General features: G+C 41.7%; 1 protein-coding gene across 1 annotated transcript; it reads right to left on the minus strand.

Annotated features, from left to right (window-relative positions):
* Positions 1 to 1,968: 1,968 nt before the first annotated feature.
* On the minus strand, positions 1,969 to 3,850 carry LOC148827897 (uncharacterized). Its single transcript, XM_088926395.1, has 2 exons — positions 3,299 to 3,850; positions 1,969 to 2,145 (listed from the first exon to the last, which is right to left on the minus strand). The coding sequence occupies exons 1-2, from the start codon at positions 3,848 to 3,850 to the stop codon at positions 1,969 to 1,971; spliced, it is 729 nt and encodes a 242-aa protein (XP_088782521.1).
* Between the last annotated feature and the right edge of the window lie 23,992 nt (positions 3,851 to 27,842).

A 27,842-nucleotide genomic window follows, 5' to 3' on the forward strand; every position in this document is an offset into this window, starting at 1 on the left:
AGAGTCATTTTTTTACGTTTATGTATAATGAATGAACAGTGCCTGCACACATGCTTTAAAGAACTGAAAATCAGGTTTTGACATATATCATCATATGTTGAAAATGGGTGTTGAGCATCCTTTTTTTGTCTGAACACTGAAGAGGCAGGAGAAGGACATGAAGTAGTAAGAAAAGAAACACACACAGACAGTGCTAAAAATATCAGGGTTGATTTTCCTCTTTCTCTTTCTTGAGGCGATCCTTGACACGAACAATTTTGCTCAGAGCACTTGAGCACACAGGATTCGGTTCTCTAGGACAGGTGGAAAGGAACAACCTTCAATAAAGAAAGTAATTCATGAGTCAAGGGGAAGAGTTTTATATTTTGTGCTGATATCAACATGCTAAATAACGTAGAAAACGTGAGTTCATTCCTGAACTTTATACCATGTTAAGAGGGGAAAGATCCAGTTTCAAAACTGAAGTCAGATAAAAGAAGGATGATAGTTTTTTGGGGGGAAACCTGCATTTCCATTAATCAAGGTAATAAATACTGATGGGTTCAAGAGCTGTCAAGCGACCGTCCAAATATCTGAAACAGAAGAGTAAATTTGAACATACACACTAAGTACAGAGACACAATATTTACACTTCTATGTCTGCCTGTGCTCAGTCTAACCAGAGAAAAGCTCCTCAAGCAAGTGTTCAGTAGTTCTGGGGCTGTCCTTAAACACCTGCTTACTGTTTAGCTTTATTAAACACCGGAACAGAGTTTCTGTTAATTCCTGTTTCATTCAGAGAATCTTTTTTAAAAAATTGCTGGTGATCTTAGTTTTACATCGGTTTTGGGTCTGTAGTAGAAGTAGTTTTACAAGAGTTAACATAATCATGTTCGAGACGGATCTGTTCCCCGCCCCACCAACTCCCACCAGCCCAAGTCTAGGCAGCCACCTTCCTTCCAACCAGTCCCCCAGGATTCAGTCATCATGAATTTGGAGGAGATAAAAGGGGGCTGCCCCAAACTTTACATTCACAGTCAGTCAGCACCCCCTTGCCGAGGACCTCTGCGCACTGTCCCATCACTGTCCTCAGGCGCAGGCTGATAGTCTCCCATCCTGAGGGTCCGGCTGTCTTGATGCCCAGCCCTCAGTGAGGCAGGAAAGGAACAAACCCCACAATGGCAGGCGGGGTCTAGCACTCTTCCGGGTTTTCCTGCCCCCTTTAGGCTGCTCTTCTCCTGTTTCCCGACAGCTTCTGACTCCGGCGCCCAACACCTCCTGGGCGATGTCCACAGTGGTAAGTAGGTGACCTGTCTGCCCTGCTCTACTGGTGTAACACCAGTGGCCATCTCCTCCTCCCCACCCGATTCCTCTGATGCAGCCCCTGTTGCCCAGCAGGGAGCACCCTTCTGGATGTGCCCACCGGTCTCCTCAAACACAGCATTGGCCTGCTGCACCAGAGCCAAAAAGCCTGCTCCAAGGAGACCGGCATGGCCAGCATCACATGGCGCTGCAACTATGTCGCCTGGGGTGCTATCTCTCATTGCGCCTCTTACGGAAGGGTGGTGCCATCCTGGCGGGCGAAGTAGACCATGTCTGCTGTGACTGATCCCAGGGGCTCGCCTGGTAGGTGCCATCGTTGGGCCAGCTTTGCCCACAGCAATCTGGGCGACTTCCCTCCTCCACTGCTTGTATGTAAGAATGAGGATTTAGAAGTTGACAAGAAACGTGACAGGAAGCCAGTGCAGGGACAGTAATGTGATCACTTGCACTAGGCCTGGTCAGGATTCTGGCTGCCAAATTCTGGTCATACTGAAGTTCGTTCAGTGTGGATTTAAATACCCCAGCATTACTGCAATCAATATGAGAGAACAAAGCAACAAAGGCAAAATAAAACATAGTGTGGTGGTATATCTGAGATGGAAGAACAATGTTTTTACAATATTCTGCACCTGAGAGCCAAAAATCAAGCAAGGATTGGATATAACCCTAATGGTTCCAGAACTGTACAATCAGCAGGGTTACTGCATTGGCTCCACAGAGTTCATGGGCCTTGTCTTGTGGCATTTTGTAAAGGAAATTGTAAGTCATGAAGGTTTTTATATCAGAAATGCAGTTTAAGAGTGCAGAGACAGCTACTTTAGTGTCAGGTTTAGCGTGGGCATACTGTAGGTTTAAGTATCAGAAATGGTAATTCAGTTCGTGGGAATTTAATGTTCGCTGTGGTTCCTCTCTCTGTTACAAAGTTTTTTGCAATGAGGTGATTGTTAAATTGTGCTGCAACCGCACGCTCTCAAATTTTCACAAGTTAGATATAATTCAGTTCAATTCAATTTATTTGTATAAAGTGCCTTTCACAACAAGGCCCCAAGGCGCTTAACAATACAATTGATGATACATTTTGTCAATACAGACCAGAAGACCAGAAGACACTGGAGGAGAGGAACCAAAAACTACTTAGTAAGGAGAAAAAAAACCTCTAGGGGTCCAAGGTCGACTGGTTGCCCAACCACTTTGGGCGTGCTAATATTATATAATTTAAAAGAAGGGAAAAGATGAGGGTATTAATACATCCATCCATCATGTCTTCTGTATGTCAGTACTCCATGCAGATCTCTTTAGACCAGTAAATTCCTCCTAAGTTATATATATATATCCATCCACGATGTCCCTCTTGGCAGGATCCGCCAGACCCACAACTGGATAAAAACTCACTGTTTCACTGTTACAATTATATACATATATTCTGTTACACACACATATACAATGTCAGAATTATATCCAAAAGTATTAATGACATTTATATATATACAAAGAATACCAAAATACAAACATGATCAAAATTGAACATTAATTTAAAAGTTCTTTTCTTAACATGGGAAACTGACGACAGGTTTTCAGTGAGTCAGATCTCTTACAAGGAAGAGATCAGTGTTTCAGTGGAAAGTCCTCACTCTGTGTCCAAGAAGTATCCAGTCTTCCTCTTCTGTGCTCTTGTGTGTCAGCAGGGCTGTGTGTGCTCTTGTGTGTCTGCGGGCTGTGGGAGCTTTTGTGTGTCTGCGGGCTGTGTGTGCTCTTGTGTGTCTGCGGGCTGTGTGTGCTCTTGTGTGTCTGCAGACTGTGGGTGCTCTTGTGTTTGAGTTTGTGCTGCTCTGGTTTCTCCTCCCAGTAAAGCTCTTATCTGAGCTCCTGCTGCAGATCCTATCACTGTTCCTTGTGCTGCTTCTGTTGTGCCCCTCAGGGCTCCTGCTAGGGCCCATATTGCTGCCCCCAGTCCTGCTCCCAGTATCATTGCTCCTGTGCTTAGGTGTGGCTTCACCAGGTCCAGGTGTCTCTCTGCCTCCTCTCTGGCCTTTTTCTCATAACACTGCCTGAGCTCCCCCATCTCCCTCCTGTGTGTCTCCTCTCCCTCTCCTGCTCCTCTCTCAGTTCCTCTATCTCTCTTTCTCCTCTCTCTCCTCCTCCCCTCATCCCTCTCCTCCCTCAGCCTCTCCTCCAGCTCTGCTATCTTCTCCTCCAGCGCTCTGATCTTCTCCTCTCGTGTCTGGATCTCCTCCTCCATCCTGCGGAGGTGGTTCTGCAGCTCCTTCTGCTGCTTCTCCCTCAGTCTCTCCTCCTCCCTCTGTTTCCTCTCCTCTCTGTCCCTCAGGATCCGCTGTTGTCTTTGTCTGATCTTGGACTCTGCCTCCTGGTACATCTCACTGCTGTAGTAGCTGCCCTTGTATCCTGCTACCAGCTCCTCTATCTTCTCCAGCAGCTCTGTGACCTGAGTGCTGCCCCTGTCCTTGTTGAGGGTGTGATACCTGTTTCCACACTTATCCACACTTATCCAGCAGTGATTAATGATTAAGGGTATTAATCCATCCATCATGTCTTCTGTGTGTTAGTACTCCATGCAGATCTCTGTAGACCAGTAAATTTCTCCTAAACGATAGCTATATCCACGATGTCCCTCTTGGATCCATGACAGTGATGCAGTATTCAACTCAGATGCTATCCAGCCTGGGCACCATCTGGACATGTGGGGAGGAGAATAGGACAGTTTGGTCAGAACAGATGTATCTACCTGGTGGGCTAACACAGCGACACACAATGGCATGTACAGCAGCACCAGCAGCCATGGTTGCAGCAGGCTATAATGTAAGGTGTGAGTAGGCTAGGCTGAAGCAATAGGTTTTCAGTCTGGATTTGAGTACTGAGATTGACTTGGCATCCCAAATATGGGGTGGGAGACTGTTCCATAACCTTGGGGCCCTGTAACTAAAGGCTTTACTGCCAACTGTTTTTTTATTAATGTGTAGAATATGAAGAAGACCTGCATTCTGTGATCTAAGCAGGCGACTTGGATGGTATACATTAATAAGTTCCATTAGATAGACAGGTGCCTGACCTCTGAGAGCCTTGTAAGTAAGTAGAAGGATTTTAAAGTCCACCCTGTACCTGACAGGAAGCCAATGAAGAGAGCTAAGTATGGGGGTTATATGGTCGTTTTTTCTGCTCCTAGTAACAATTTTAGCTGCTGAATTCTGAATTCACTGTAATGTGTTGAAAGAGTGATGGGTGCTCCCTGATAGTAGGGCATTGCAGTAGTCTAACCTGCTGTATACAAGAGCATGTATTAATTTCTCTGTCTTGAGCGGAGAGAAACTGTCTTTTTCAATATTTCTTCACTGTAGGAAGCATGTTTCTGATTCTGTTTTAACATGAGAGTTAAACGAGAGTCTTGTGTCTAATATGATGCCAAGGTTATGTGCTGAGTCTTTGAGGCAAATTTTTAACTCCTCTGAGTTAAGTGCTGAAGTTATAGTAGTCCGATCAGTATTGTAGCCTCCAAACAACAGAACCTCAGTTTTATCAGAGTTGAGTAACAAAAATATTTCACACATCCAAGTCTTTACTTAAATTACTTAATTAAATAAAGTGATAATAGACAAGTTGTCGTTAGGTGTAAACAAAATGTATATTTCAGTGTCATCAGCATATGAATGAAAGTTAATATTATGTTTTCGTATTGCAGTGTCAAACAAATGACAAAGTTCAGGTGTCTGTAAAGCATAAGTCTCTTTATTCATATGCATATGGAAGTCCGGCTTGCAACCACCAGACTTAAAAAATAAGTAGCTGAAGACGGTCCTTTATACCTTAAAACAAAAAGAGTTACTATGACACATTCTAAACAAATGATAAGACAGCAACACAGGCCAATTAATTATATTTAACTTGCAGACTAGACAACAGTTAGTTCTTTTCATGTTCTGGGCATACAGTCAGCTTACCAAATACATGCCCCTTACCTTACTGACCAAGGACAGGCAGCATCTTTATATATATTTGAGCACAAAGCCTACTTCAAGACACTAGACTGCATAGTTTGAAAAAAACTACAAAAACAAGAAATTATATTATTATCTTATTTCCCGGGCGGTTCTCTAATCTTCTTCAGTATTATCCTATCTAGTAGCAACATGTAGAAAGAGAACAATATTGGTCCCAGCACTGATCCCTGTGGTACCCCAAATTGAACATGTAACAGTAATAGTGTCATCCTTTTGGAGCTTTAATCTATTTGGGATAACCAATGTCTAAAATCATCATAATGCTGGAAACTAATAGAATCAACAGTGCAATCTTCCACTTTTGTGGAGCTGTTTCAAGCTAACTTTGTATTTTAGGTCCTAGAACAAAGGTTAGATTACAGCACTCACCCACAATCTTGTGAATCATCACACACCACAGCTCATGACACATATAGCTACCTTTGACATTTCTAAAGGAGGAAATGTGTTTTGTTCAGACTTCACTATGTTCCCCATCCTTTCAGCAAACTCCTCCTCAAACTCTTCTACAATAGATTTTGTACATAGACAGACAGTACCCTGGCTCCAAACCAGTATCACCTCTAGACTTTATGAAAATTTGAAAATGGGCTCCTTATATGGGTTACCGGTGAAGTTTTTAGAAAAAAAATGTACTCTGCTGTGTCACAACACATAATGTCATAGTGTCCACATACTTGAATGCACCAGTACAGTTGGCTCAACACCAGTATAAGCTTCACACCAATATACTTGGCTCCACACTAGAATGAGCAGCACACATACTCTAGCCAACATACTCTCAATGTTCTGCTCTGCTCTGCTGTAAAATCATCTCTGGAATCATCCACTAAAATGCTACTTTGAATCTCCTCCTTGATACTGCAGACACCAAGATTGCTGGTCTTTCACCCCAAAGACCAGCAGATCCATCAATCTGTAAGTGTAGGACACTCTCTTTAGACTAAAGAGACTCAGTTCTTTCAGCCTATCAGTGTAGGACACTCCCTTCAATCTAAAGAGACCCAGAACCTCCAGTCTGGCAGTGTAGTTCATTTCATTCAGCGCAGTGTCATGAAGTGTTCTTTCAGGACCCTATGCAGACAACACAATCCAGGGAGGAGTGAGGAAAACACAGGGAAAAAGGCATGCAAGGGGCTGGAACGAAAACAGGGGGTGTGTCCACAGTGCGCTAGTGTTCAGGGGAGGTGTGTCCAGGGCAAACAGTCCAAGGCAGTCTGAGGCAAATCCATGAGTAGCGATAGTCCAAGACTGGGTGATCCATCCTGAAAAAGACGAACAAAGTTAAAAACCGGAGCGAGATCTGGCGGAGGGACGGGGGAATAAAAGGGGATGCTCCCTAATCCAGGACCCAGAAGGTCAGGACGCTGTTTTGAAGCCGATGCCGCTGAGTCGCTCCTGGACTCGCAGGCTTCTGGGCATCCATCTTCCAAAGCTGAGCCCAGATTGGCAGGAACGCCTGGCTTTTATAGGAGGGGGGCAAGAACTGGAGGCAGGTGCAGGGGATCAAGAATAAAACTAGGAAGGGCTGGAGCGTCCTTGAGAGGAGAGGTTTAAGAGTGTAACATTCTCCATGTGTTAGTAGGACAGAGTGACACATATGCAGTGCCTCATCCTTGCAATTTCCCAATATCCCCTGTGCCCTTGAGATGTGTCACAAGCCAGCCTTAGTTGACAACAACAGGGGAACAGGTCGGAAAATGACTCACTGATTCCAGGTAAAATATGTACTCTGCAGAGAGCTGTCTGAGTTCTGTTCTCAGACTGACTCTTCAAGCTGGGAATTCTGTATGTGTTACACTGTGGCAAAGTGGAAGAAATCCTGCAGCCTATTGAGTAATGAGAGGATTCATACATGAGATAAAGACTAGTTTATTGAAAAGAGGCATTAATGCGAGCAAGAGTTGATGTACCTGAAAGGATGAGGTCTAATGGAAACATGTGAAGCTGAGGCAAGCAATGATGGAAGACTCAGAGGCGGATTTGCAATAATGGACAGGAGCAGTGGGAGTGATGCAGGCAGGTGACTGTGCAGCACAGCAGGACTGGACAGGATAATCAGGAACAAGACTGGAAATGACCAAAAGTGCACAGACCACCAGGTAAGCAGGAACTGGACCAGGAACAGAAGAAGAAGTGTGCAGGATCGCCAGAAAGCAAGATGAGACTAAAACATGTAAAATAACAGATCAAGACAGAGTGCAGAAACAACATTCAATAAAGAAAGTTTTATATTTTGGGCTAAAATCAACATGATAATTATTATAGAAAATGCGAGTTCATTCCTGAGATTTATACCATGTTAAGAGAAACATTATCCAGTTTCAAACTGTAAATCAGTTAAAAGCAGAATCATATCAGCAGGTTAACAATCCATACCCTGAGTGAACACTCTTGGACATTGGTTATTATCACTCTACTTGCTCCAAGAGGAAATACCGTAGAAGGACTTGAGTGCTGAATTTCTTAGGCTTCTTTATGGGCAGTTAGTTTCACAGGCAATTCTTATTAGTGCAGTTGTAATGGATAGGAAGCTTGTAGTGTTTGAACAGCACAACGTTGATTTTATTTTTGGCTTTGACAGTACTGAAGCTCTAAGAGGCCACATACATTTTAATTTTAAAAGTGACTTCAAAAGTTCTGTCAACGATCTATAATCTAGAATCTGGCATCACAGCCATCCTACTATTCCAGATCTGTCATCAAGTCTCTGACTGCCTGAGCTGGTGTGAAGAGGCTCCTCAACAGATATATTGCTTTGCCAGTTGTAGTTAATAAGACCACGATCCCAGGAAGTGCAAATATATTTCTATTGTTGGACACTTCGCTAGGTTCATTTTCAGAGTGCCTCTCATTGAAGGTATAGTATGCTTTGTTTGATGACCTGCTTAAAGATCTCTTATGTTATCTTGCTTTTGCACTTTTTAAAGCTTTATAGAATTAAAATAAATGTTTCAACTACATTTTAAAAATACTGAAGAATGATATAAGAGAGATGCCCAGGAAGTGGGATAATAATATAATTTTCATGTTTTTGTATGTTTTTTGCAAACTATGCAGTTTAGTGGCTTAATGTAGGTTTTGTGCTCAAATGTATATAAAGATGCTGCCTGTCCTTGGTCAGTAAGATAAGGGCATGTATTTGGTAAGCTGACTGTACGCCCAAAATATGAAAAGAACTAACTGTTGTCTAGTCTGCAACTTAGATATAATTAATTGGCAGGTTTTGCTTTTTCATCATTTGTTTAGTACTCCCAGCTGAGGGAACTCTGACACTCTATGGATAGAATACTCGGGGTTAGCCAATGAAAAAGAAGTGAATGAAGATACTTACACAGTAATAAAACAAATTTACTTGAGTGGGTTAAAACCTGATGTTGCCAAGCATGTGCAGCTATGTTTTCCTGACATTACAGAGAGCGGAGACAGATTTGATTTAATAACTTGCGAAGCTAGGAAGATAGAGCAAAGCATGTATGCTAAAGTGCAAACGCTGCAAATGGGAGATATAGAAACTCCCAGAGTGGAGAAAAAGGAACAGCCAGCGTGTCGCTATTGTAAGAGACCGGGCCATTTTTATAAAGCCTGTAGACAATTGTTAAAAGCAAAAAGACAGAGTGACAGAAGGGGAAGGGGTCCCCCTTATAACCCTACTGATAGAGAGGGTCAGAAGGGGCTGATATCTCAATTAAAGAACATGTCAGAAGCTGAAACGAGAGCCTTGCGTGAAATAATAGATTTAAACTAGGAAACCTCTTTATAGCCTCCCTAAGTTTATCTCAGGATTTAAATAAAAGAGAAATAGACAGTGTGCAGTAAATGGTGTCCAGGTTCCCCTGTTGAGGGACACAGGAGCACAGTTGTCCTGTTTTTAGAATAAAACAGCATAAAAATGTGATATAAAGTTTCCTAACGGGTAACAGGAGGCTACAGGAGAAGGGGGGCAATGGTTGTGTTTAAAGCAAATATAGGCTGTCACAGTATGCTTGGGAAAAGATGTACAGTTTCAACTACTGATGTGGGTGGGGGACACCCCAGACCTATTGGGCTGGGATACCCTGCAGCATTTATAAGGAATTACTGTATGAAATAGCATTTATGTAAACTAACTCAATAGAGTTATGTGATATTTTGATTGTTTTACCTAATGAGGGAATCTATAAGGCCGGGCTACTCCAAGCATTAGATCTTCAGACGAAAAAAAGGAGTATAAAACCAACTACCAACTATGATAAAGCCAGGATGAATGCCTTCTCAGAACAAGCTCGTCTGGTGACGTATTGGCTTAAGGGGGGTAGTGCAGTCTAAAGACAAAATTGCCTTGACCCCTGCAGCAGAAACCGTTTTTAATGTTTTGAAACAAGCTTTCTTGCAGGCACTGGCCCTGAACTGGATTCCCTCAGACGGATCATCTGTATGTAATCTGTCTGTGAGTGAAAGAAATCGGTTGTGAGCTGTTGTGCTGGTGCAGGAGCATGGAGATAGGCATCGTCTGGTGGGTTATTATTATTCAGGACCCCTTGATGCTGTGGCCAAGGGGCCATGTTTATGTGTTGAGCAGGCTACCTGCCTGGCTGTATAAACTGTGAATAATCTGGTGTAGAACTAGCAGACTGAATGAAAAGATTTAATTCAAACTTGTAAATATGCTAAATGGAAAATTGTAGCGATTTATATAGACTCTATATATACATTTGATGTGTGCCACAATTTTGGATGGCGGTGGAGGAATAGGGATTTTCTCAACACGGCAGGGACTCCAGTTAAGAATGCTGGGTTTGTCTCTGAACTGTTAGAAGCTTTGCAGCTACTGACTGAAGTAACTGTGGTAAAGTGTAAATCACATAATAAAAAAATGTTTCCAGTAACTCAAGGGAACAACTTTGCAGATACAGCTGTCAGGTGAGCAGTACTTGTAAAACAGGAGTCTGAGATCCCTGTGAAACCTTTGTTGGTGAAAAGGGGACAGCTACAGGACATTCAGGCTGAGGCCTCTAAAGCAGAGAAATGGACATGGTTAGAAAAGAATGTGGGGCTGCATGATGATTGGGTGTGGTTCTGCCAGCACACCAGATGCCCTGCATGCCTTCACAGCCTAATGCCCTTTGTAGCCCGACAAAGGCACTCTGTCGGACACCCGGGTGCGAGTCAAATGGTGTGCCGGTTACCCAAAACTGGGTGGGGACCGGGTCTGAAGCTGTAGCCACTTATGTGGTATCTCAATGTGACGCTTATCAAAGGAACTCAATTGCAGTTCAGGTGCGGGTGCAACAGCTCAAAAGGCCTGAGGAACCTTTCATGCACTGGCAAATTGACAATTGTAAAGGGAAACCTTGGCTCTTATAATCTGTTTTCCCGGTGTGTTGCTGCCACTGCCTCTGTGTCTACCAAACACTTGATGACAGAGATAAGCCCTCGGTGGGCACTGCCCTGCCACTTGTATTTTGATGAAGGGACACACTTCACAGGGAAAGTGTGTCAGGCTGTGGCTGCACTGTTCGGGGTGAGAGGGACTGAGATCACCCACAGTCTGCTGGAACAGAGGAACTTAGGAACAGAACTTGACGAAGCGTCAGACTGAAGGAAGACCGTGGGTAGATGTTTTGCCTGCTGTCCTGTGTAGCCTGCGGGCTGGATCAAACAGAACTGTTTAACAGAGACTGTTTGATATCATCACGGGCCAACCAACGAAATCTGGCTAATGGATCATTGAATTTGCTATCTCATTCTCTATTGTAGTATTGTAGGTTGTTAATTGAAGTGGTGCACGGGGCTGGTGAACAGGTGCTGGACGCTTGGAGACCTCCAGTAGAAGGAAGACATGACCTGATACCTGTCGAGTGGGTGTGGGTGTGGATGATAAACATCAGACGTTGCAAGCCAGACGTTGCAAGCCCGCTGGGGAGGGACCATATCAAGTGCAACTGACTACCGACTCTGCCATCTGAGTGACAGGATGAGATTGCTGGATCTACGCGTCGCACTGCCACCAAGCCACTGCACCAGAGTGAACATGAATTATTATGTTGTTACTGTTCCTGTGTTTGTTGAGCTTCCTGAGGGGGGCCGACAGTGTGCCTGTTAAGTGTAATGAGTTTTACTTTGATAAATGGGGATATGGAATCAATACTTTATCAATCAGCCACAGATAATAATCAGAGCTCATGTTGGGTTTGTATTAATATAAAAGATGCTCATGGAAGTAATCCCCTTTGATAGAGGTGATTATTTAGGTTTATTGGCATGGGTAAATAGTTCTGCTTTTAGTCTGAGTGTAACTCAAATGTATTAGAATGGAACTAACTGTATGCTCTCCGCTATAATCACAGTTCTAGGCCATCCTCTATTAAGGTGATAAACAGCTGTTTAGGTGAGCGAAGACTAAGCAGTACTTGTATTCTAGACAATTCTGAGCACATTAATGACTTAGCACAGCACTATATGATGAAGAACAATAAAAATATATCATAATTATAATCCAGATGATTGGGGCATTGGTGCGTGGCTACAGTCTGTGCTAGGAACATGGGGAGGGTCTCTGGTTCAATACATATTTGTGGGTCTGGTATTATTCGTTATAATAATATTGTTAATATCCTGCTTGAAAAACATGTGGACTAAAGCTGCTGCTTCTGTGCTAATTGTACACCATGAAGGGAACACAGAGGTCAAAAATGATTTCATGGGAAAGGTTTCTACATTTCTTATCTAGAGGTAGAACATAATTGGTAGAACAATAATGTTCTAAGGGAGGACAGAAGTATGAAGAGATAAGAGAGATGCCCAGGAAGTGGGTTAATAATATCATTTTCATGTTTTTGTATGTTTTTTGCAAACTATGCAGTTTAGTGGCTTGATGTAGGTTTTGTGCTCAAATGTATATAAAGATGCTGCCTGTCCTTGGTCAGTAAGATAAGGGTATGTATTTGGTAAGCTGGCTGTATGCCCAGAATATGTAAAGAACTAACTGTTGTCTAGTCTTCAACTTAGATATAATTAATTGGCAGGTGTTGGTTTTTCATCATTTGTTTAGAATATGTCATAGTAACTCTCTGTGTTTTAAGGTATAAAGGACCATCTTCAGCTACTTATTTTTAAGTCTGGTGGTCGCAAGCCAGACTTCCATATGCATATGAATAAATGGACTTCTGCTTCACAGACCCCTGAACTTTGTCATTTGTTTGACAATACACTACTATGCTGATGATACTCAAATATACATCCGTACCAAACCTGATGCTGATGTGGCTGTCTCTATTCTATTTAGTTGCATCTCCAATATACTACAGTGTCTATGTTCAAATTTACACTTCTGTTTCAGATATCTGGACGGCTGCTTGACAGCTCTTGAACCCATCAGTATTTATTAACTTTATTAATGGAAATGCAGGTTTCCTCCAAAAAACTATCATTCTTCTTTTATCTGATTTCAGTTTTGAAACCGGATCATTCCCCTCTTAACGTGGTATAAAGTTCTGGAATTAACTCGCACTTTCTACATTAATTAGCATGTTGATTTCGGCACACAATATAAAACTCTTCCCCTTGACTCATGAATTACTTTTTTATTGAAGATTGTTCCTTTCCACCTTTCCTAGAGAACAGACTCCTGTGTGCTCAAGTGCTCTGAGCAATATCTTTTGTGTCAAGGATCACCTCAAGAAAGAGAAAGAGGAAAATCAACCCTGATATTGTAAGCACTGACTGTGTGTGTTTCTTTTCTTATTACTTCATGTCCTTCTCCTGCCTCTTCAGTGTTCAGACAAGAACACCAATTTTCAACACATGAGGATATATGCCAAAACCTGATTTTGAGTTCTTTAAAGCATGTGTGCAGGCACTGTTCATTCATTATACATAAACATAAAAAATGAACTCTGACGTTTGGTGACATTTGAGTTTTAGATGAATGCAAGAGAAGAGAACTCCAGGTGACTTTGATAGAGAACAATGCTGAGTTTGTGTTCTATCCTGTCATAGTGAAACTGCTATTTTTTAGTACCAGTTTTCATAGTCTGAGAGGGGTGATAATGAAGCAATCAGCCCTGGCTCATCTCTTCTTGTTACTGTTTTCTGGGCCGACATGGCTCTCACAGCCCATGAACTTAGTCATTAAGAGAATGAACATGAGCTCTTCACAACAAGCACTGTGTAGAAAAATAGAAAGTATGGGAATAGCAGTTTTGCTCTCACCACCCAAGAACCTCGTGTTACAATGAAATTTCACCTTCACAATGCCCCCAAACTCAGATACAGCTACCCTTTCACTTTCAAAATGAGGCTGTATATATTTATTGATATCATGGCTCTGGGGAGATAAGATAAGGGTTCTTTAAGCAGGTCATCAAACTAAGCATATCATATCTTCAATGAGTGGCATTCTGAAAATGAACCTAGCGAAGTCTGCAACACTAGAAATATATTTGCACTTCCTGGGATCGTGGTCTTATTAACTACAACTGGCAAAGCAAAATATCTGTTGAGGGGCCTGTTCACACCAGCTCAGGCGGTCAGAGACTTGATGACAGATCTGGAATAGTAGGATGGCTGTGATGCCAGATTCTAGATTATAGATCGTTGACTGAACTTTTGAAGTCACTTTTAAAATTAAAATGTATGTGGCCTATTAGAGCTTCAGTACTGTCAAAGCCAAAGATAAAATCAACATTGTGCTGCTCAAACACTACAAGCTTCCTATCTATTACAACTGCACTCATAAGAAATGCCTGTGAAACTAACTGCCCATAAAGAGGCCTAAGAAATTCAGCACTCCAGTCCTTCTACAGTATTTCCTCTTGTAGCAAGTAGAGTGATAATAACCAATGTCCAGGAGTGTTCACTCAGGGTATGGTTGTTACCCTGCTGATATGAATCTGCTGGCTGCTGACCTCATGATCAGCACCAGGTAGCTTATTCCCAAGGAGCAAGGCTCAAGCTACGCTCAAGAGCCCATGGAATTTACATGTTAGATGGTACTGTAAGATCCCCCCTTCTTGTCTGTTCCAGTCTAAACTCTGTTGCGGTGTTTAGTAAAGCTAAACAGTAAGCAGGTGTTTAACGAAAGCCCTAGAACTACTGAACGCTTGCTTGAGGAGCTTTTCTCTTTTGAGACTGAGCAAAGGCAGACATAGAAGTGTAAATATTGTTGCTCTGTACTTATTGTCTATGTACAAATGTACACTTCTGTTTCAGATATGTGGACTGTTTCTTGACAGCTCTTGAACCCATCAGTATTTATTACCTTGATTAATGGAAATGCAGGTTTCCCCAAAAAACGATCATCCTTCTTTTATCTGATTTCAGTTTTGAAACCGGATCATTCCCTTCTTAACATGGTATAAAGTTCTGGAACTAACTCGCTCTTTCTACATTAATTAGCATGTTGATTTCAGCCCAAAATATAAAACTCTTCACCTTGACTCATGAATTACTTTCTTTTTTGAAAGTTGTTCCTTTCCACCTGTCCTAGAGAACCGACTCCTGTGTGCTCAAGTGCTCTGAGCAAAATCGTTTGTGTCAAGGATCGCCTCAAGAAAGAGAAGGAGGAAAATCAACCCTGATATTTTAAGCACTGTCTTTGTGTTTCTTTTCTTACTACTTCATGTCCTTCTCCTGCCTCTTCAGTGTTCGGACAAAAATGTTGCTCAACACCCATTTTCAACATATGATGATATATGTCAAAACCTTATTTTGAGTTCTTTAAAGCATGTGTGCAGGCACTGTTCATTCATTATACATAAACGTAAAAAATTGACTCTGACGTTTGTTGACATTTGAGTTTTAGATGAATACAAGAGAAGACAACTCCAGGTGACTTTGATAGAGAACAATGTTGAGTTTGTGTTCTAACCTGTCATATTTTGTTTGTACCGGTTTTCATAGTCTGAGAGGGGGTAATAAAGAAGCAATCAGCCCTGGCTCATCTCTTCTTGTTACTGTTTTCTAGGCCAACTTGGCTCTCACAGCCCATGAACTTAGTGATTAGGAGAACGAACATGAGCTCTTCACAACCAGCACTGTGTAGAAAAACAGAAAGTATGGGAATAGCAGTTTTCCTCTCACCACCCAAGAACCTCGTGTTACAATGAAGTTTCAACTTCAGAGTGCCCCCAAGCTCAGATACAGTTACCCTTTCACTTTCAAAATGAGGCTGTGTATTTATTGATACCATGGTTCTGAGGAGATAAGAGTTATTTAAGCATATTTCAATGAGTGGCATGCTAAAAATGAACCTAGTAAAGAGGTCTAAGAAATTCAGCACTCCAGTCCTTCTACGGTATTTCCTCTTGGAGCAAGTAGAGTGATAATAACCAGTGTCCAGGAGTGTTCACTCAGGGTATGGATTGTTAACCTGCTGATATGATTCTGCTTTTAACTGATTTCCAGTTTGAAAGTGGATTATGTTTCTCTTAACATGGTATAAAGTTCAGGAATTAAGTTGCATTTTCTATAATAATTAGCATGTTGATTTTAGACCAAAATATAAAATGTTCTTTATTGAATGTTTCTGCACTCTGTCTCGCTCTGCCTTGATCTGTTATTTTCCATGTTTTAGTCTCATCTTGCTTTCTGGCGATCCTGCACACTTCTTCTTCTGTTCCTGGTCCAGTTCCTGCTTACCTGGTGGTCTGTGCACTTTTGGTCATTTCCATTCTTGTTCCTGATTATCCTGTCCAGTCCTGCTGTGCTGCACAGTCACCTGCCTGCATCACTCCCACTGCTCCTGTCCATTATTGCAAATCCGCCTCGGAGTCTTCCATCATCGCTTGCCTCAGCTTCACATGTTTCCATTAGACCTCATCCTTTCAGGTACATCAACTCTTGCTCGCATTAATGCCTCTTTTCAATAAACTAGTCTTTATCTCATGTATGAATCCTCTCATCACTCAATAGGCTGCAGGATTTCTTCCACTTTGCCACAGTGTAACACATACAGCATTCCCAGCTGGAAGAGTCAGTCTGAGAACAGAACTCTCTGCAGAGTACATCTTTTACCTGGAATCAGTGAGTCACTTTCCTGGCTACAAATGATGGTTGCAGGCAGAGTGCACCATCTGACATTGTATAGCAGATCATCTGACACTGATACTTTTGAATGGCTATTGGATAATACACAGTATATATGTATGAAAAATGTAGCATATCTGCACACACAATAGAACACAGCTTAAAACACCATTAGCCTATGTTTGTTTTATATTGTCAAATATCTTAGTGACCTTGTGGATTAGAGAACTGCGCTATCCTCTCAAGAGAGTTACTATACTGTGATCATACACTGTGTCCATAGAGTGTTCACGGAGACTCATTCACATAGTGTACACTGTAATAATGAGAGTATTTTTAGAGGGTGGTTGAGAGAGTGATATTTGGATTGAACACCATGCAACCATATGAGGAACTTTTATCACCGATCTGGAAATAGGATCAATTTTAACCACTGATCCAGGTGCCACATTCTCATGCCTTTTTATGGAGGAAGAAGATTTAAAAATCAGTTCCTTCTATGACTGGTGGAGGTTCAGAAAAAAATGTACTCTGCTGTGTCACAACACATAGTGTCATAGTGTCCACATACTTGAACACAGTACAGAAACGACCTGTTCCCCTGTTATTGTCAACTAAGGCTTGCTTGTAACGCATCTCAAGGGCACAGGGGATATTGGGAAATTGCAAGGATGAGGCACTCTGTCCTACTGACACATGGAGAACATGTTGAATTAAGGTTGGACCACTACGTGTTTGTTTTTGTCAAATTTGAATCCAGGACAGAAACATTCACATTTTCTGGATGCAGGGGAAGCAGTTAAAAAGGAAAACAAAATCTTTAGTTGTAGTGAAAATTGAATAATTAAAATTATGGGAAGTGGTATTAAAACTGTACAATGCACTAGTGAGGCCTCATTTAAAATATTGTGTACAAAAGTGGTCACCATGTTATAGATGTTGTAGAAATGACTGTATATCGGAATTAGTGTAGAGAAGAGCAAACTGAGCTGAAGGAAATGAACTACACTGCCAGGCTGGAGTAACTGAGTCTCTTTAGATTGAAGGGAGTGTCCTACACTTAAAGATTGAAGGATCTGCTGGTCTTTTGGGTGAAAGACCAGCAATCTTGGTGTCTGCAGTATCAAGGAGGAGATTCAAAGTAGCATTTTAGTGGGTAACAGAAGATGATTTTGCAGCGGAGCAACAGACATTGAGAGTATGTTGACTGGTGTGCTGCTCATTCTAGTGTGGAGCCAAGTATATTGGTGTGAAACTTATACTGGTGTTGAGCCAACTGTACTGGTGCAGTTCAAGTATGTGGACACTATGACACTATATATTGTGACACAGCAGAGTACATTTTTTTTCTGAAACTTCACCGGTCACCCATAGAAGGAGCCCATTTTCAAATTTTCATACGGTCTAAAGATGATACTGGTTTGGAGCCAGGGTACTGTGTGTCTATGTACAAAATCTACTGTATAAGAGTTTGAGGAAGAGTTTAGTGAAAGGATGGGGAACATAGTAATGTCCGAACAAAACACATTTCCTCCTTTAGAAATGTCAAAAGTAGCTCTATGTGTCATGATCTGTGATGTGTCACTGTGTGATGTGTCATGAGACTGTGGGTGAGTGCTGTAATCTAACCTTTATTTTAAGACTTAAAAGTACAAAGTTAGCTTGAAATAGCACCACAAAAGTGAAAGATTGCACTGTTGAGTCTATTATTTTCCAGCATTATGGCGATTTTAGACATTGGTTATCCCAAATAGATTAAAGTTCCAAAAGGATGACGCTATTACTGTTACATGTTCAATTTGGGGTACCACGGGGATCAATGCTGGGACCAATATTGTTCTCTCTCTACATGTTGGTGCTAGGTAGGATAATCCAAAAACATAATATTAACTTTAATTCATATGCTGATGACACTCAAATATACATTTCGTTTACACCTAACGACAACTCGTCTATTATCACTTTATTTAATTGCATTAATTAAGTAAAGACTTGAATGTGTGAAAACTTTTTGTTACTTAACTCTGATAAAACTGAAGTTTTGTTGTTTGGAGGAAACAATACTGATAGGACTACTATAACTTCAGCACTTCAGATTAAAAATTTGCCTCAGAGACTCAGCACGTAACCAAGACGTCATATTAGACACAAGGCTCTCATTTAACTCTCATGTTTAAACAGTATCTAAAACATGCTTCCTTCAGTTAAGAAATATTGCAAAACTATGGCAGTTTCTCTCCACTTAAGATACAAAGAAATCAAAGCATGCTCTAGTATAGAGCATGTTAGACAACTGCAATGCCCTACTATCAGGGAGCACCCACCACTCTTTCAACACCTTACTGTGAATTCAGAATGCAGCAGCTAGAATTGTTACTAGGAGCAGAAAGTACGACCATATAACCTCCATACTTAGCTCTCTTCATTAGCTTCCTGTCAGGTACACGACGGACTTCAAAATCCTTCTACTTACTTACAAGGCTCTCAGAGGTCAGGCACCTGTCTATCTAATGGAACTTATTAATGTTGACCATGCAAGTTGCCTGCTTAGATCACTGAATGCAGGTCTTCTTCATATTCCACAGATTAATAAAAAAACAGTTGGCTGTAAAGTCCTTAATTAAAGGGCCCCTAGCTTATGAAATAGTCTCACACCCCATATTCGGGATGCAGAGTCAATCTCATTATTCAAATCCAGACTGAAAGACCTATTACTTCAGCCTAGTCTACTCACACCTTACATTATAGCCTGTTGCAACCATGGCTGCTGGTGCTGCTGTACATGCCATTGTGTGTCTCTGTATTGGCCCACCAGGTAGATACATCTGTTCTGACCAAACTATCTTATTCTCCTCCTCACATGTCCAGATGGTGCCCAGGCTGGATAGCATCTGAGTTGAATACTGCATCACTGTCATGGATCCAAGAGGGACATCATGGATGTAGCTATCGTTTAGGAGAAATTTACTGGTCTACAGAGATCTGCATGGAGTACTAACACACAGAAGACATGATGGATGGATTAATACCCTTATTCATTAATCATTGCTGGATAAGTGTGGATAAGTGTGGAAACAGGTATCACGCCCTCAACAAGGACAGGGGTAGCACTCAGGTCACAGAGCTGCTGGAGACGATAGAGGAGCTCGTAGCAGGATACAAGGGCAGCTACTAGAGCAGTGAGATGTACCAGGAGGCAGAGTCCAAGATCAGACAGAGACAACTGCGGATCCTGATGGAGAGATAGGAGAGGAAACAGAGGGAGGAGGAGAGACTGAGGGAGAAGCACCAGAAGGACCTGCAGAGCTACCTCCGCAGGATGGAGTAGGAGATCCAGACACAAGAGGAGAAGATCGGAGCGCTGGAGGAGCAGATAGCAGAGCTGGCGGAGAGGCTGAGGGAGGAGAGGAGAGAACTGAGGAGAGAGAGAGGAGAAAGAGAGATAGAGGAACTGAAAGAGGATCAGGAGAGGGAGAGGAGACACACAGGAGGGAGATGGAGGAGCTCAGGCAGCACTATGAGGAAAAGGCCAGAGAGGAGGCAGAGAGACATCTGGACCTGGTGAAGCCACACCTACGCACAGGAGCAGTGATACTGGGAGCAAGACTGGGGGCAGCAATAGGGGCCCTAGCAGGAGCCCCGAGGGGCCCAACAGGAGCAGCAGCAGGAACAGTGATAGGAGCTGCAGCAGGAGCTCAGATAGGAGCTTTACTGGAAGGAGAATCCAGAGCAGCACAGACTCACACAAAAGAGCACACACAGCCTGCAGACACACAAGAGCACACACAGTCTGCAGACAGTAGAGAAATACAGGAGACTGAGGAGTTGAAAGAGACTGTAGAAAGATACAGAATAGAGATGGAGGAGCTCAGGCAGTGTTATCCGAGTGACAGAGAGACACAGAGAGACACTGCAGCAGGTCAATCACTGATCCACACAGTCTTTCCCAGCAGGAGAGTGTAGTGTCAAACAAATGACAAAGTTCAGGTGTCTGTGAAGCAGAAGTCCCTTTATTCATATGAATATGGAATTCTGGCTTGCAACCACCAGACTTAAAAAATAAGTAGCTGAAGATGGTCCTTTATACCTTAAAACACAAAGAGTTACTATGACATATTCTAAACAAATGATAAAACAGCAACCCCTGCCAATTAATTATATCTAAGTTGCAGACTAGTTAGCAGTTAGTTCTTTTCATGTTCTGGGCAAATAGCCAGCTTACCAAATACATGCCCCTTATCTTACTGACAAAGGACAGGCAGCATCTTTATATATATTTGAACACAAAGCCTACTTCAAGCCAATAGACTGCATAGTTTACTATAGTAAATAGTTACTGTGTTTCAGTCCCACCATGGACTGGAGAGTCTCACTGTGAGCAGTTACAGAAGCCCCTGTCTATACGGAGGAGAAACACAACTTCTACCAAGAATGAGGAATAGGTTAAGTTTATATCCTAACACGTTTGGTGTTGTTCCTGAGTTGTACAGTTGTTCGTTTAAGGACTGAGCACATGAAGTTCTGTTTTACCCAGAGTGGTGGGTGTCTTGTACAGACTGCTCTGCTGTACTGTTGAAATTTTATATCTTTCAGAAATCAGCTGGATAAAGAAATGAGATTCATCATCGTTGATCTCTAGCTTGTTTGGTAGTGAGTAGTAAACGGGTCACTTGTAACCTCCCTTCCTGTCTCTCCTCCTGTTGCAGTGAGTGAAGGAGACCCTGCAGTCGAACCCAGACTCCAGCCCCGCCCCTCTGAGCTGAGACTGGTGCCGCTGAGAGCCGGACTGGGGGCAGCAATAGGGGCCCTAGCAGGAGCCCTGAGGGGCCCAACAGGAGCAGCAGCAGGAACAGTGATAGGAGCTGCAGTAGAAGCTCAGATAGGAGCTTTACTGGGAGGAGAACCCAGAGCAGCACAGACTCACACACAAGAGCACACAGCCCGCAGACACACAAGAGCACACGCAACCCACAGACACACAAGAGTACACAGCCCACAGACACAATCAGCAGATACACACAGCCCGCAGACACACAAGAGCACACACAGCCCGCAGACACAATCAGCAGATACACACAGCCCGCAGACACACAAGAGCACACACATTTGCATTCTCAGGAATTGACTTCTGTAATAATCTACTCGCTGGGGTATATAAATCTACTTTGAACAAACTGCAGTATGTCCAAAATTCAGCAGCCAGAATCCTGACCAGGTCTAGTGCAAGTGATCACTTTAATCCTATCCTGGAATTCTTGCACTGGCTTCCTGTCAAATTCTGTGTTGACTTTAAAAACCTCATGCTCACCTTTTAGCATGGCTTGGTACCTGTCTGAACTATTATCGCCCTATTCCCCACCTCGTAACCTTCGCTCTTCTAATTCTGCTCTCCTAACTGTCCCCCAAGCCCGTCTACATTGTATGGGTGACAGGGCCTTCTCCTGTTATGCCCCCAAGCTTTGGAACTCTCTCCCCAAGGATATCAGAGAGTCACCTTCTCTAAACTCCTTCAAATCCAGACTCAAAACCTCCTTCTTTAGAAAAGCCTTTACTTAACTGGTTCCATTCTTCACCCCTCTACTTTTTTTTAGTAGCACCATCCACGGTCTCCTCTGTGTATTGTAACTGTGTTTTGTGTATTCTTTTTATTTATTGTTGTCATTCTGTAAAGTGCTTTGAGAAGCCACCTTTAAATGCGCTATATACAATAAAGTTTATTATATTATTATTATTATATTATTATTATTATTATTCTTTAACACCTCTGCATAAAGTTCTTCTGTGGAGCAGGCTTCACACCTCTGCGTACAGTGTCATTGATATCATTTTATTTTTAATAAAATGCATGCATCTGGAAAGTTTTTTGTTTTACTTTTTATTTGAGTAACAAAATAGATTCAATATAAACAAGAGCACATATAACGTATCAATAGAATCATCAGGGGCAAATAAAATAAAACAATTACACTTTAATAATAATTGCTTACACTTATATAGAGCTTTTCTGGACACTCCACAGGTAATGGGGACTCCCCTCCACCACCACCAATGCAGCATACACCTGGATGATGCGACAGCAGTCGTAGTGCGCCAGAACACTCACCACACATCAGCTATCAGTGGGGAGGAGAGCAGACTAATGAAACCAATTCATAGATAGGGATTATAAGGAGGCCATGACTGGTAAGGGCCAATGGGAAATTTGGCCAGGACATCAGAGTTACACCACTACTCTTTTCAAGAGACACCCTGGGGTTCTTGATGACCACAGAGAGTCAGGACCTCGGTTTTATGTCTCATCCGAAGGACGGCACCAGTTCACAGTATAGTGTCCCCATTAGTATATGTAGGCATTAGGGGCCACGTGGACCACAGGGTGAGCACCCCCTGTTGGCCCCACTAACACCTCTTCCAGCAGCAACCTTAGTGTTTCCCAGGAGGTCTCCCATCCAGGTACTGGCCAGGCTCACACCTGTTTAACTTCAGTGGCCTGTTAATTGTGAGTTGCAGGGTGATATGGCTGCTGGCAATGGACCTTTATGGAAAAAAAGATTAAACAAAGTAAATACAAACAAGGTCCGCACAGTTTTTATGTTCCTACATTTCGAAAGAGTCTGTAAATATCCATTTACGTCTATTTTGAACTGTTCAAACATAGAACTCCGTAATTTCCTTGATTACAGGACAGCATAAAGAGTTCTTAAGGCAGAAATGGAAGCCTGTCTAAATTTTCCTTTCTGTTAAAGACATTTTGGTAATCATTTTTCTCCTTTGGGGAATTAAAGAGGAATGTAGGATGTGAATTTGTGGCGCAGTTGTAGCGCGTCTGACTCTAGATTAGTTCAAATCACATCACATCAGCTAAAAGTTTTTTAGCGGATGTGCTTTCTGGTTCTGCTGGTGCTGATGAATGACGAACAAAATAACTACATATTTCCACCTATTTGAAATTAATAGAACAGGTTTGGCACCCCTAGACTGGCAAGATATAAAGCAGCTTCACAGAAGCCTGGAATGGATGCAATTCTGTTTTCCAGAAGGGGGCACAGCAGGCGCTTTTCAGAGCCTTGTGGCACTTCAAGCACAAAGTTGCCTTAAGAGCCACCACCAGGTGGCCAGAATCACTCCAAACTACAATAATGCAATCACAACATCCACTTCTTTCACACAAAGCATCAAGAGCAAAGGAATATGAAGTGGTGCCATGTAGTTGAGTTCTTCTCAACATCATAGCATCTCGTTCAACGTTAGAGACAGCTGTATCAGAAAATGGAAGTTTGAGACCACTTTTTTATTACAGGTTCTAGCAAACCTGAAAGCTAAGGAGTTTCAGGTCACTTTTTTATTAAAAAGTGTCTGAAGCCTGTAAATAAAATTTGCCTTTTTTTTAATTTTGTATGAAATTCACTCCCATGGGCTCTGAAAGGGGAAAGACACTGTTGGGTTCCTCGCAAGTAATATTCGGTGAGTCAGGTGTTTTAAACCACTCAACCATCTTAATAAGCATTGAAGAATGGTGTGCTTAATGTACCAGTTGCATCTGATTTTCTCTGTATCTTTAGGATGATTGACAAGGCTGGACTAACAATTTGTGGCATTTAGCATGACATAGTCTTGCAGGCAGGCAATATTTTGTCCCATTACTTATATTATTTTATCGTTTACTCGCTTAAAAAAACACGGTTTGCACGTTCCTGTGTCAGATTATTTGTGCTTTCGAACGGTACTTCCAACCTTGACTGACAGCTCACCCGACCTGTTTGTGATCAGACCATGGAGTGGGGGCTGTACCAAAAGCACGTTCCTTCCCAATGCTAACGATCATTCAGAAGTTGGGTGTGAAAAGAGACAAGCTTTATCTACTCAAAAACAGGAGAGGTTATTCTAGTACAACAGCAAGATTAATAATCACTGGCAACAGTTATTTCCTTCTTACTGTAGAAACTCCTACATTGGGAGGTTTTTGAAGACTTTGAAGCTAGAGGAAAGTGACAGCAACTGAAACAGGCATAGGCAGGGTTAGAACCCACAATCTTTGGTTTATGAGACTGATGCCTTACCACTTAGCCACCACACCTTCGACTAAGTGCCTTCCAATCAAGGCTAAAACATTTAAAAATTCAGAACAAAAACTATAAACCTTTGAGTTCAAATTGCAAGAAGAGGAATAAAACATGCTCAAATGTGATTATTATTGTTGTTCAAATTATTATTTTTTCTGGATCTGGTTTACATCGCCTGGAGGCAGCAACAACAAAAAATGGATTCTTTACAAGGAGATACGCTGCAGCAGTGTGATTCCAACGGATTCCCCGAAGATACTAAAGCTTTAATCCAGCTCCTTAGAGCGCTCGGCCGTGTTACTCTCGACAGCGGCTCTTCAGCTCTTGTTGTCTGACCTAGTGGTGTTATGACGACTGCAACTTCGTTTTGTGAGATGCGTTCACTCACGTGGTGAAATCTCGACATCTTTGGCACCTCTGGATATAGTTCTTCTGTGGAGCTGGCTATCACACCTCTGCTTATAGCACCCTTGAAATAATTTTATTTTACAGGAAGACGCATTCCAAAGCGTTCTCTCTTTTAGAAATGCTTTGTGGGGCGTGTTTGATACAAGGGACAAACAATATTCTAATTGTAGAATGCAGATCTGTGCAGCAGTCGTACTGGATTTGACTGGGATACTGAAATACTTCTTGCAATTACATTCAGACTTTCTTGAACCTATAATAAAAAATAGAAACTCCTGAAACTCCCTAGCTTCCAATCTCTGATGTTACTGTCCTGAAACTCGGACGTGATGTTCTGCAGACATGCAGTGTCCCTTTACTCTCGTTGTTTTCAAAACGACCTCCATTGTCAGGCGCAGTTGAAGTGGAACTGGCCTGACTGCACAGGAAAGTACGGAATGGTAAAATGTTTCTACGGCTCAAAATGTCCCTTTAGACCCTCGTCACGTCTCCGTGAAAAACGGGCAGGTAGAGAGATTTTACAGATGCTCATGATGTTTTGCACGGGGTGTTACCTGTTGTAGTGTCTCCCCAGTGGGCAAAAGATGTACTGTAGAATATACGTTGTTTAAACGCATACCTTAGATGTATAAATGTGGTCCGTAATTGGTCTAGAATGAAATTCTAATATACGTATATTATTATACGTCAATTACACATCACTGATTATACAGTATGTCCATTATACATAAATGGTTGGAGTTCTATTATACAGATACATTTAAAGGACTATTATACCTATATAGTTAAAGGTCTATTATACATCAAAGATAGGTCTTATAGGTGTAGAAACTAGTAAATCAAGCCAATGATTTGGTTAAGAAATTTATTCTGAAAATATACAATTATTCACACCTGAAAAATATATGGTTCAAATTATGTATTTATACAATATTGTAATAAACAAATGGCTAATCATCATAAAAAACACAAGTATTAAACTTCAGCTACAAATTCTGGTAACATGGCAATATACATAAAGTAAAGACAAACACAAACTAATTACATGAACCACATTTCGATTCAAATATATGTTTTAAAAATTACAACTTCTATATTTCCACGAAAAAATTCTTAATGTAGCACAAACACTACTTTCTAATAAAGACAGAATGAAACTGTTTGTTTTGTGTCTCATGGTGATCCTCCTCTCGATCCAAATGAAATGTTTAATATGATCCCTCGAGAAAGAAAGGTTTCAATATCCGCCTGGAATGATTGATGCCCCATCAAACATTTTGTAATATATCCGGAAGTTCATACTGTAGAAACCTGATTCGTAGCTTAAATTCAAGGTAAACAAGACTAAGGAAACGAGTTGAAAACTTGATGTCGAACTGTGATTTTAATCACCGGAAACATTGCACAACATTGGGCAGTATGTGCCAGAAAGCGACTCCTGACATGCCTTCGATGGCTCGGTTGGTAGTGCGGACAGCAGGGAATCCTTATGTCGCTGGCTCGAAGGAAAGTGCTTTAATCAAAGAGTTAAAATAGCGAATCTTTTTTCCCTCAGACTTTGATCAAAAGCTCAGTAAACGACGAAGCAGAGGCTCTTGTTCCGAATTCAACTCCCATCTGATTGTCTTGTTTTGGCCAAAATCTGATCTGTGAATTCAGGGACAACTCTGTCTGCTTTGTAATTCAAAAGTATATACAAATGTCACGTTTTTTTCTTTTTTTTTGTAGATATAAAGGTGTTCTCTTTTCAAAGTATAGGCACTTAATTGGCTTTATAATTTGGTATTGATTTTGTATCTTTATATTATTAAGTTTGTGTTTTTTGTGCTTTTAACGTATTGTGAACTTACTTTTGAAACAAATGCTTACAAAGGCAAACAAGGCACACATCTGTTTATACCAGCGGTGAATTACACATGTTTATGAAGTACAAGCTACTGCGCACTTTTGGGAGTATAACAGGTTCGATTTAAAGTGGCAAAAATATAAAAGGGGAAAATACCCCAGACTGCATGTAAAGCCCTCGTTGTGACTGTTGTTTTATTGTTAAATATGCCGTACTGTGCACGAAATATTGTAGAAACACAATCTGATATTTTAATAATGATTATTTTAATAATTTGATAAGTATGAGGTCCCGGATCAAAATATTCAGTTCTGATTTTTTTTAAGTGATACTGTATCTTCCCTTCCTCTCGTGAAAGTCACACGATGTGAGCAATTGTTTTTTGTTCTTTTTTTTCATGTTGCGTTCAAAAGAGCCCCAGGCGCACAGTCTGACAGTAACCGAACCAGAATAGATTCTACTGAGAGCCGGACAGAGCTCGTTCTTACTCCCTGCGCTGAAAACAGAATCAGCTCTTCCCCGAGCACCGTCTACAGCTGCTGGATATTGCTCTGCTCTGCTCTGCGCCCTACTGCTCTAGCAATTACTTTGACGAAAGACAGATCACTTGTGCGCTTTTAACCTCCTCGCAGCTACAGGCGATATTGATGCTGGCGATATGAAGGCACCCGCTGGTACACCTTCTCAAACTTTCACAATCGCGATAAACATTTTTTTTAAAGACCTTTGAAAAACTAGATATAGATGTAGATAAAACTAGATAAAAAAAAAACATTAGCTTTATCGGTTTTCACATTAATCGATTTTGAATCAAATTTGATCTTTTTACATTGCATTTTACATTGAAAAAAGCGTGCCTACCTAATCCACCAACGGACAGAGCAATATTTTACGTTGCCTTCCAGAGCTTCCAGCGTGTGATGGATTTGTATGGGCGTCTGTATGATACCACTACTGTACATCACTGGCGCAGGTGCAAAATCCACTTTCACACGACTTTTTCAGTGTCTTCTCTCTCAAATGGACCGAAGCACAGGAGCCAATATTAGAGAAAACGACAGGTGTTTAAACAGAGGATGTCCCAATGTCTGGGACAACGCATTGTGATTTTGTATAAACGCAAATGGCTTCTCATGTAAAAGCCAACAACATTCTTTTTCTCCCTGGCGCTAATAAGCTACCACACATGCGAGCTGTTGTGTG

This window comes from Atractosteus spatula, chromosome 10, assembly GCF_055471065.1.
Source record: "Atractosteus spatula isolate fAtrSpa1 chromosome 10, fAtrSpa1.hap1, whole genome shotgun sequence".
Lineage (NCBI taxonomy): Eukaryota > Metazoa > Chordata > Actinopteri > Semionotiformes > Lepisosteidae > Atractosteus > Atractosteus spatula.

Coding starts and splice junctions, on each gene's coding strand:
- LOC148827897 (XM_088926395.1), bottom strand. CDS start 3,850: ATGATGGATGGATTAATACCCTTAATCATTAATCACTGCTGGATAAGT. Junction 2,146..3,298: donor CAGAGAGACACCTGGACCTG/GTGAAGCCACAC, acceptor TTAAACCTACAG/TATGCCCACGCTAAACCTGA.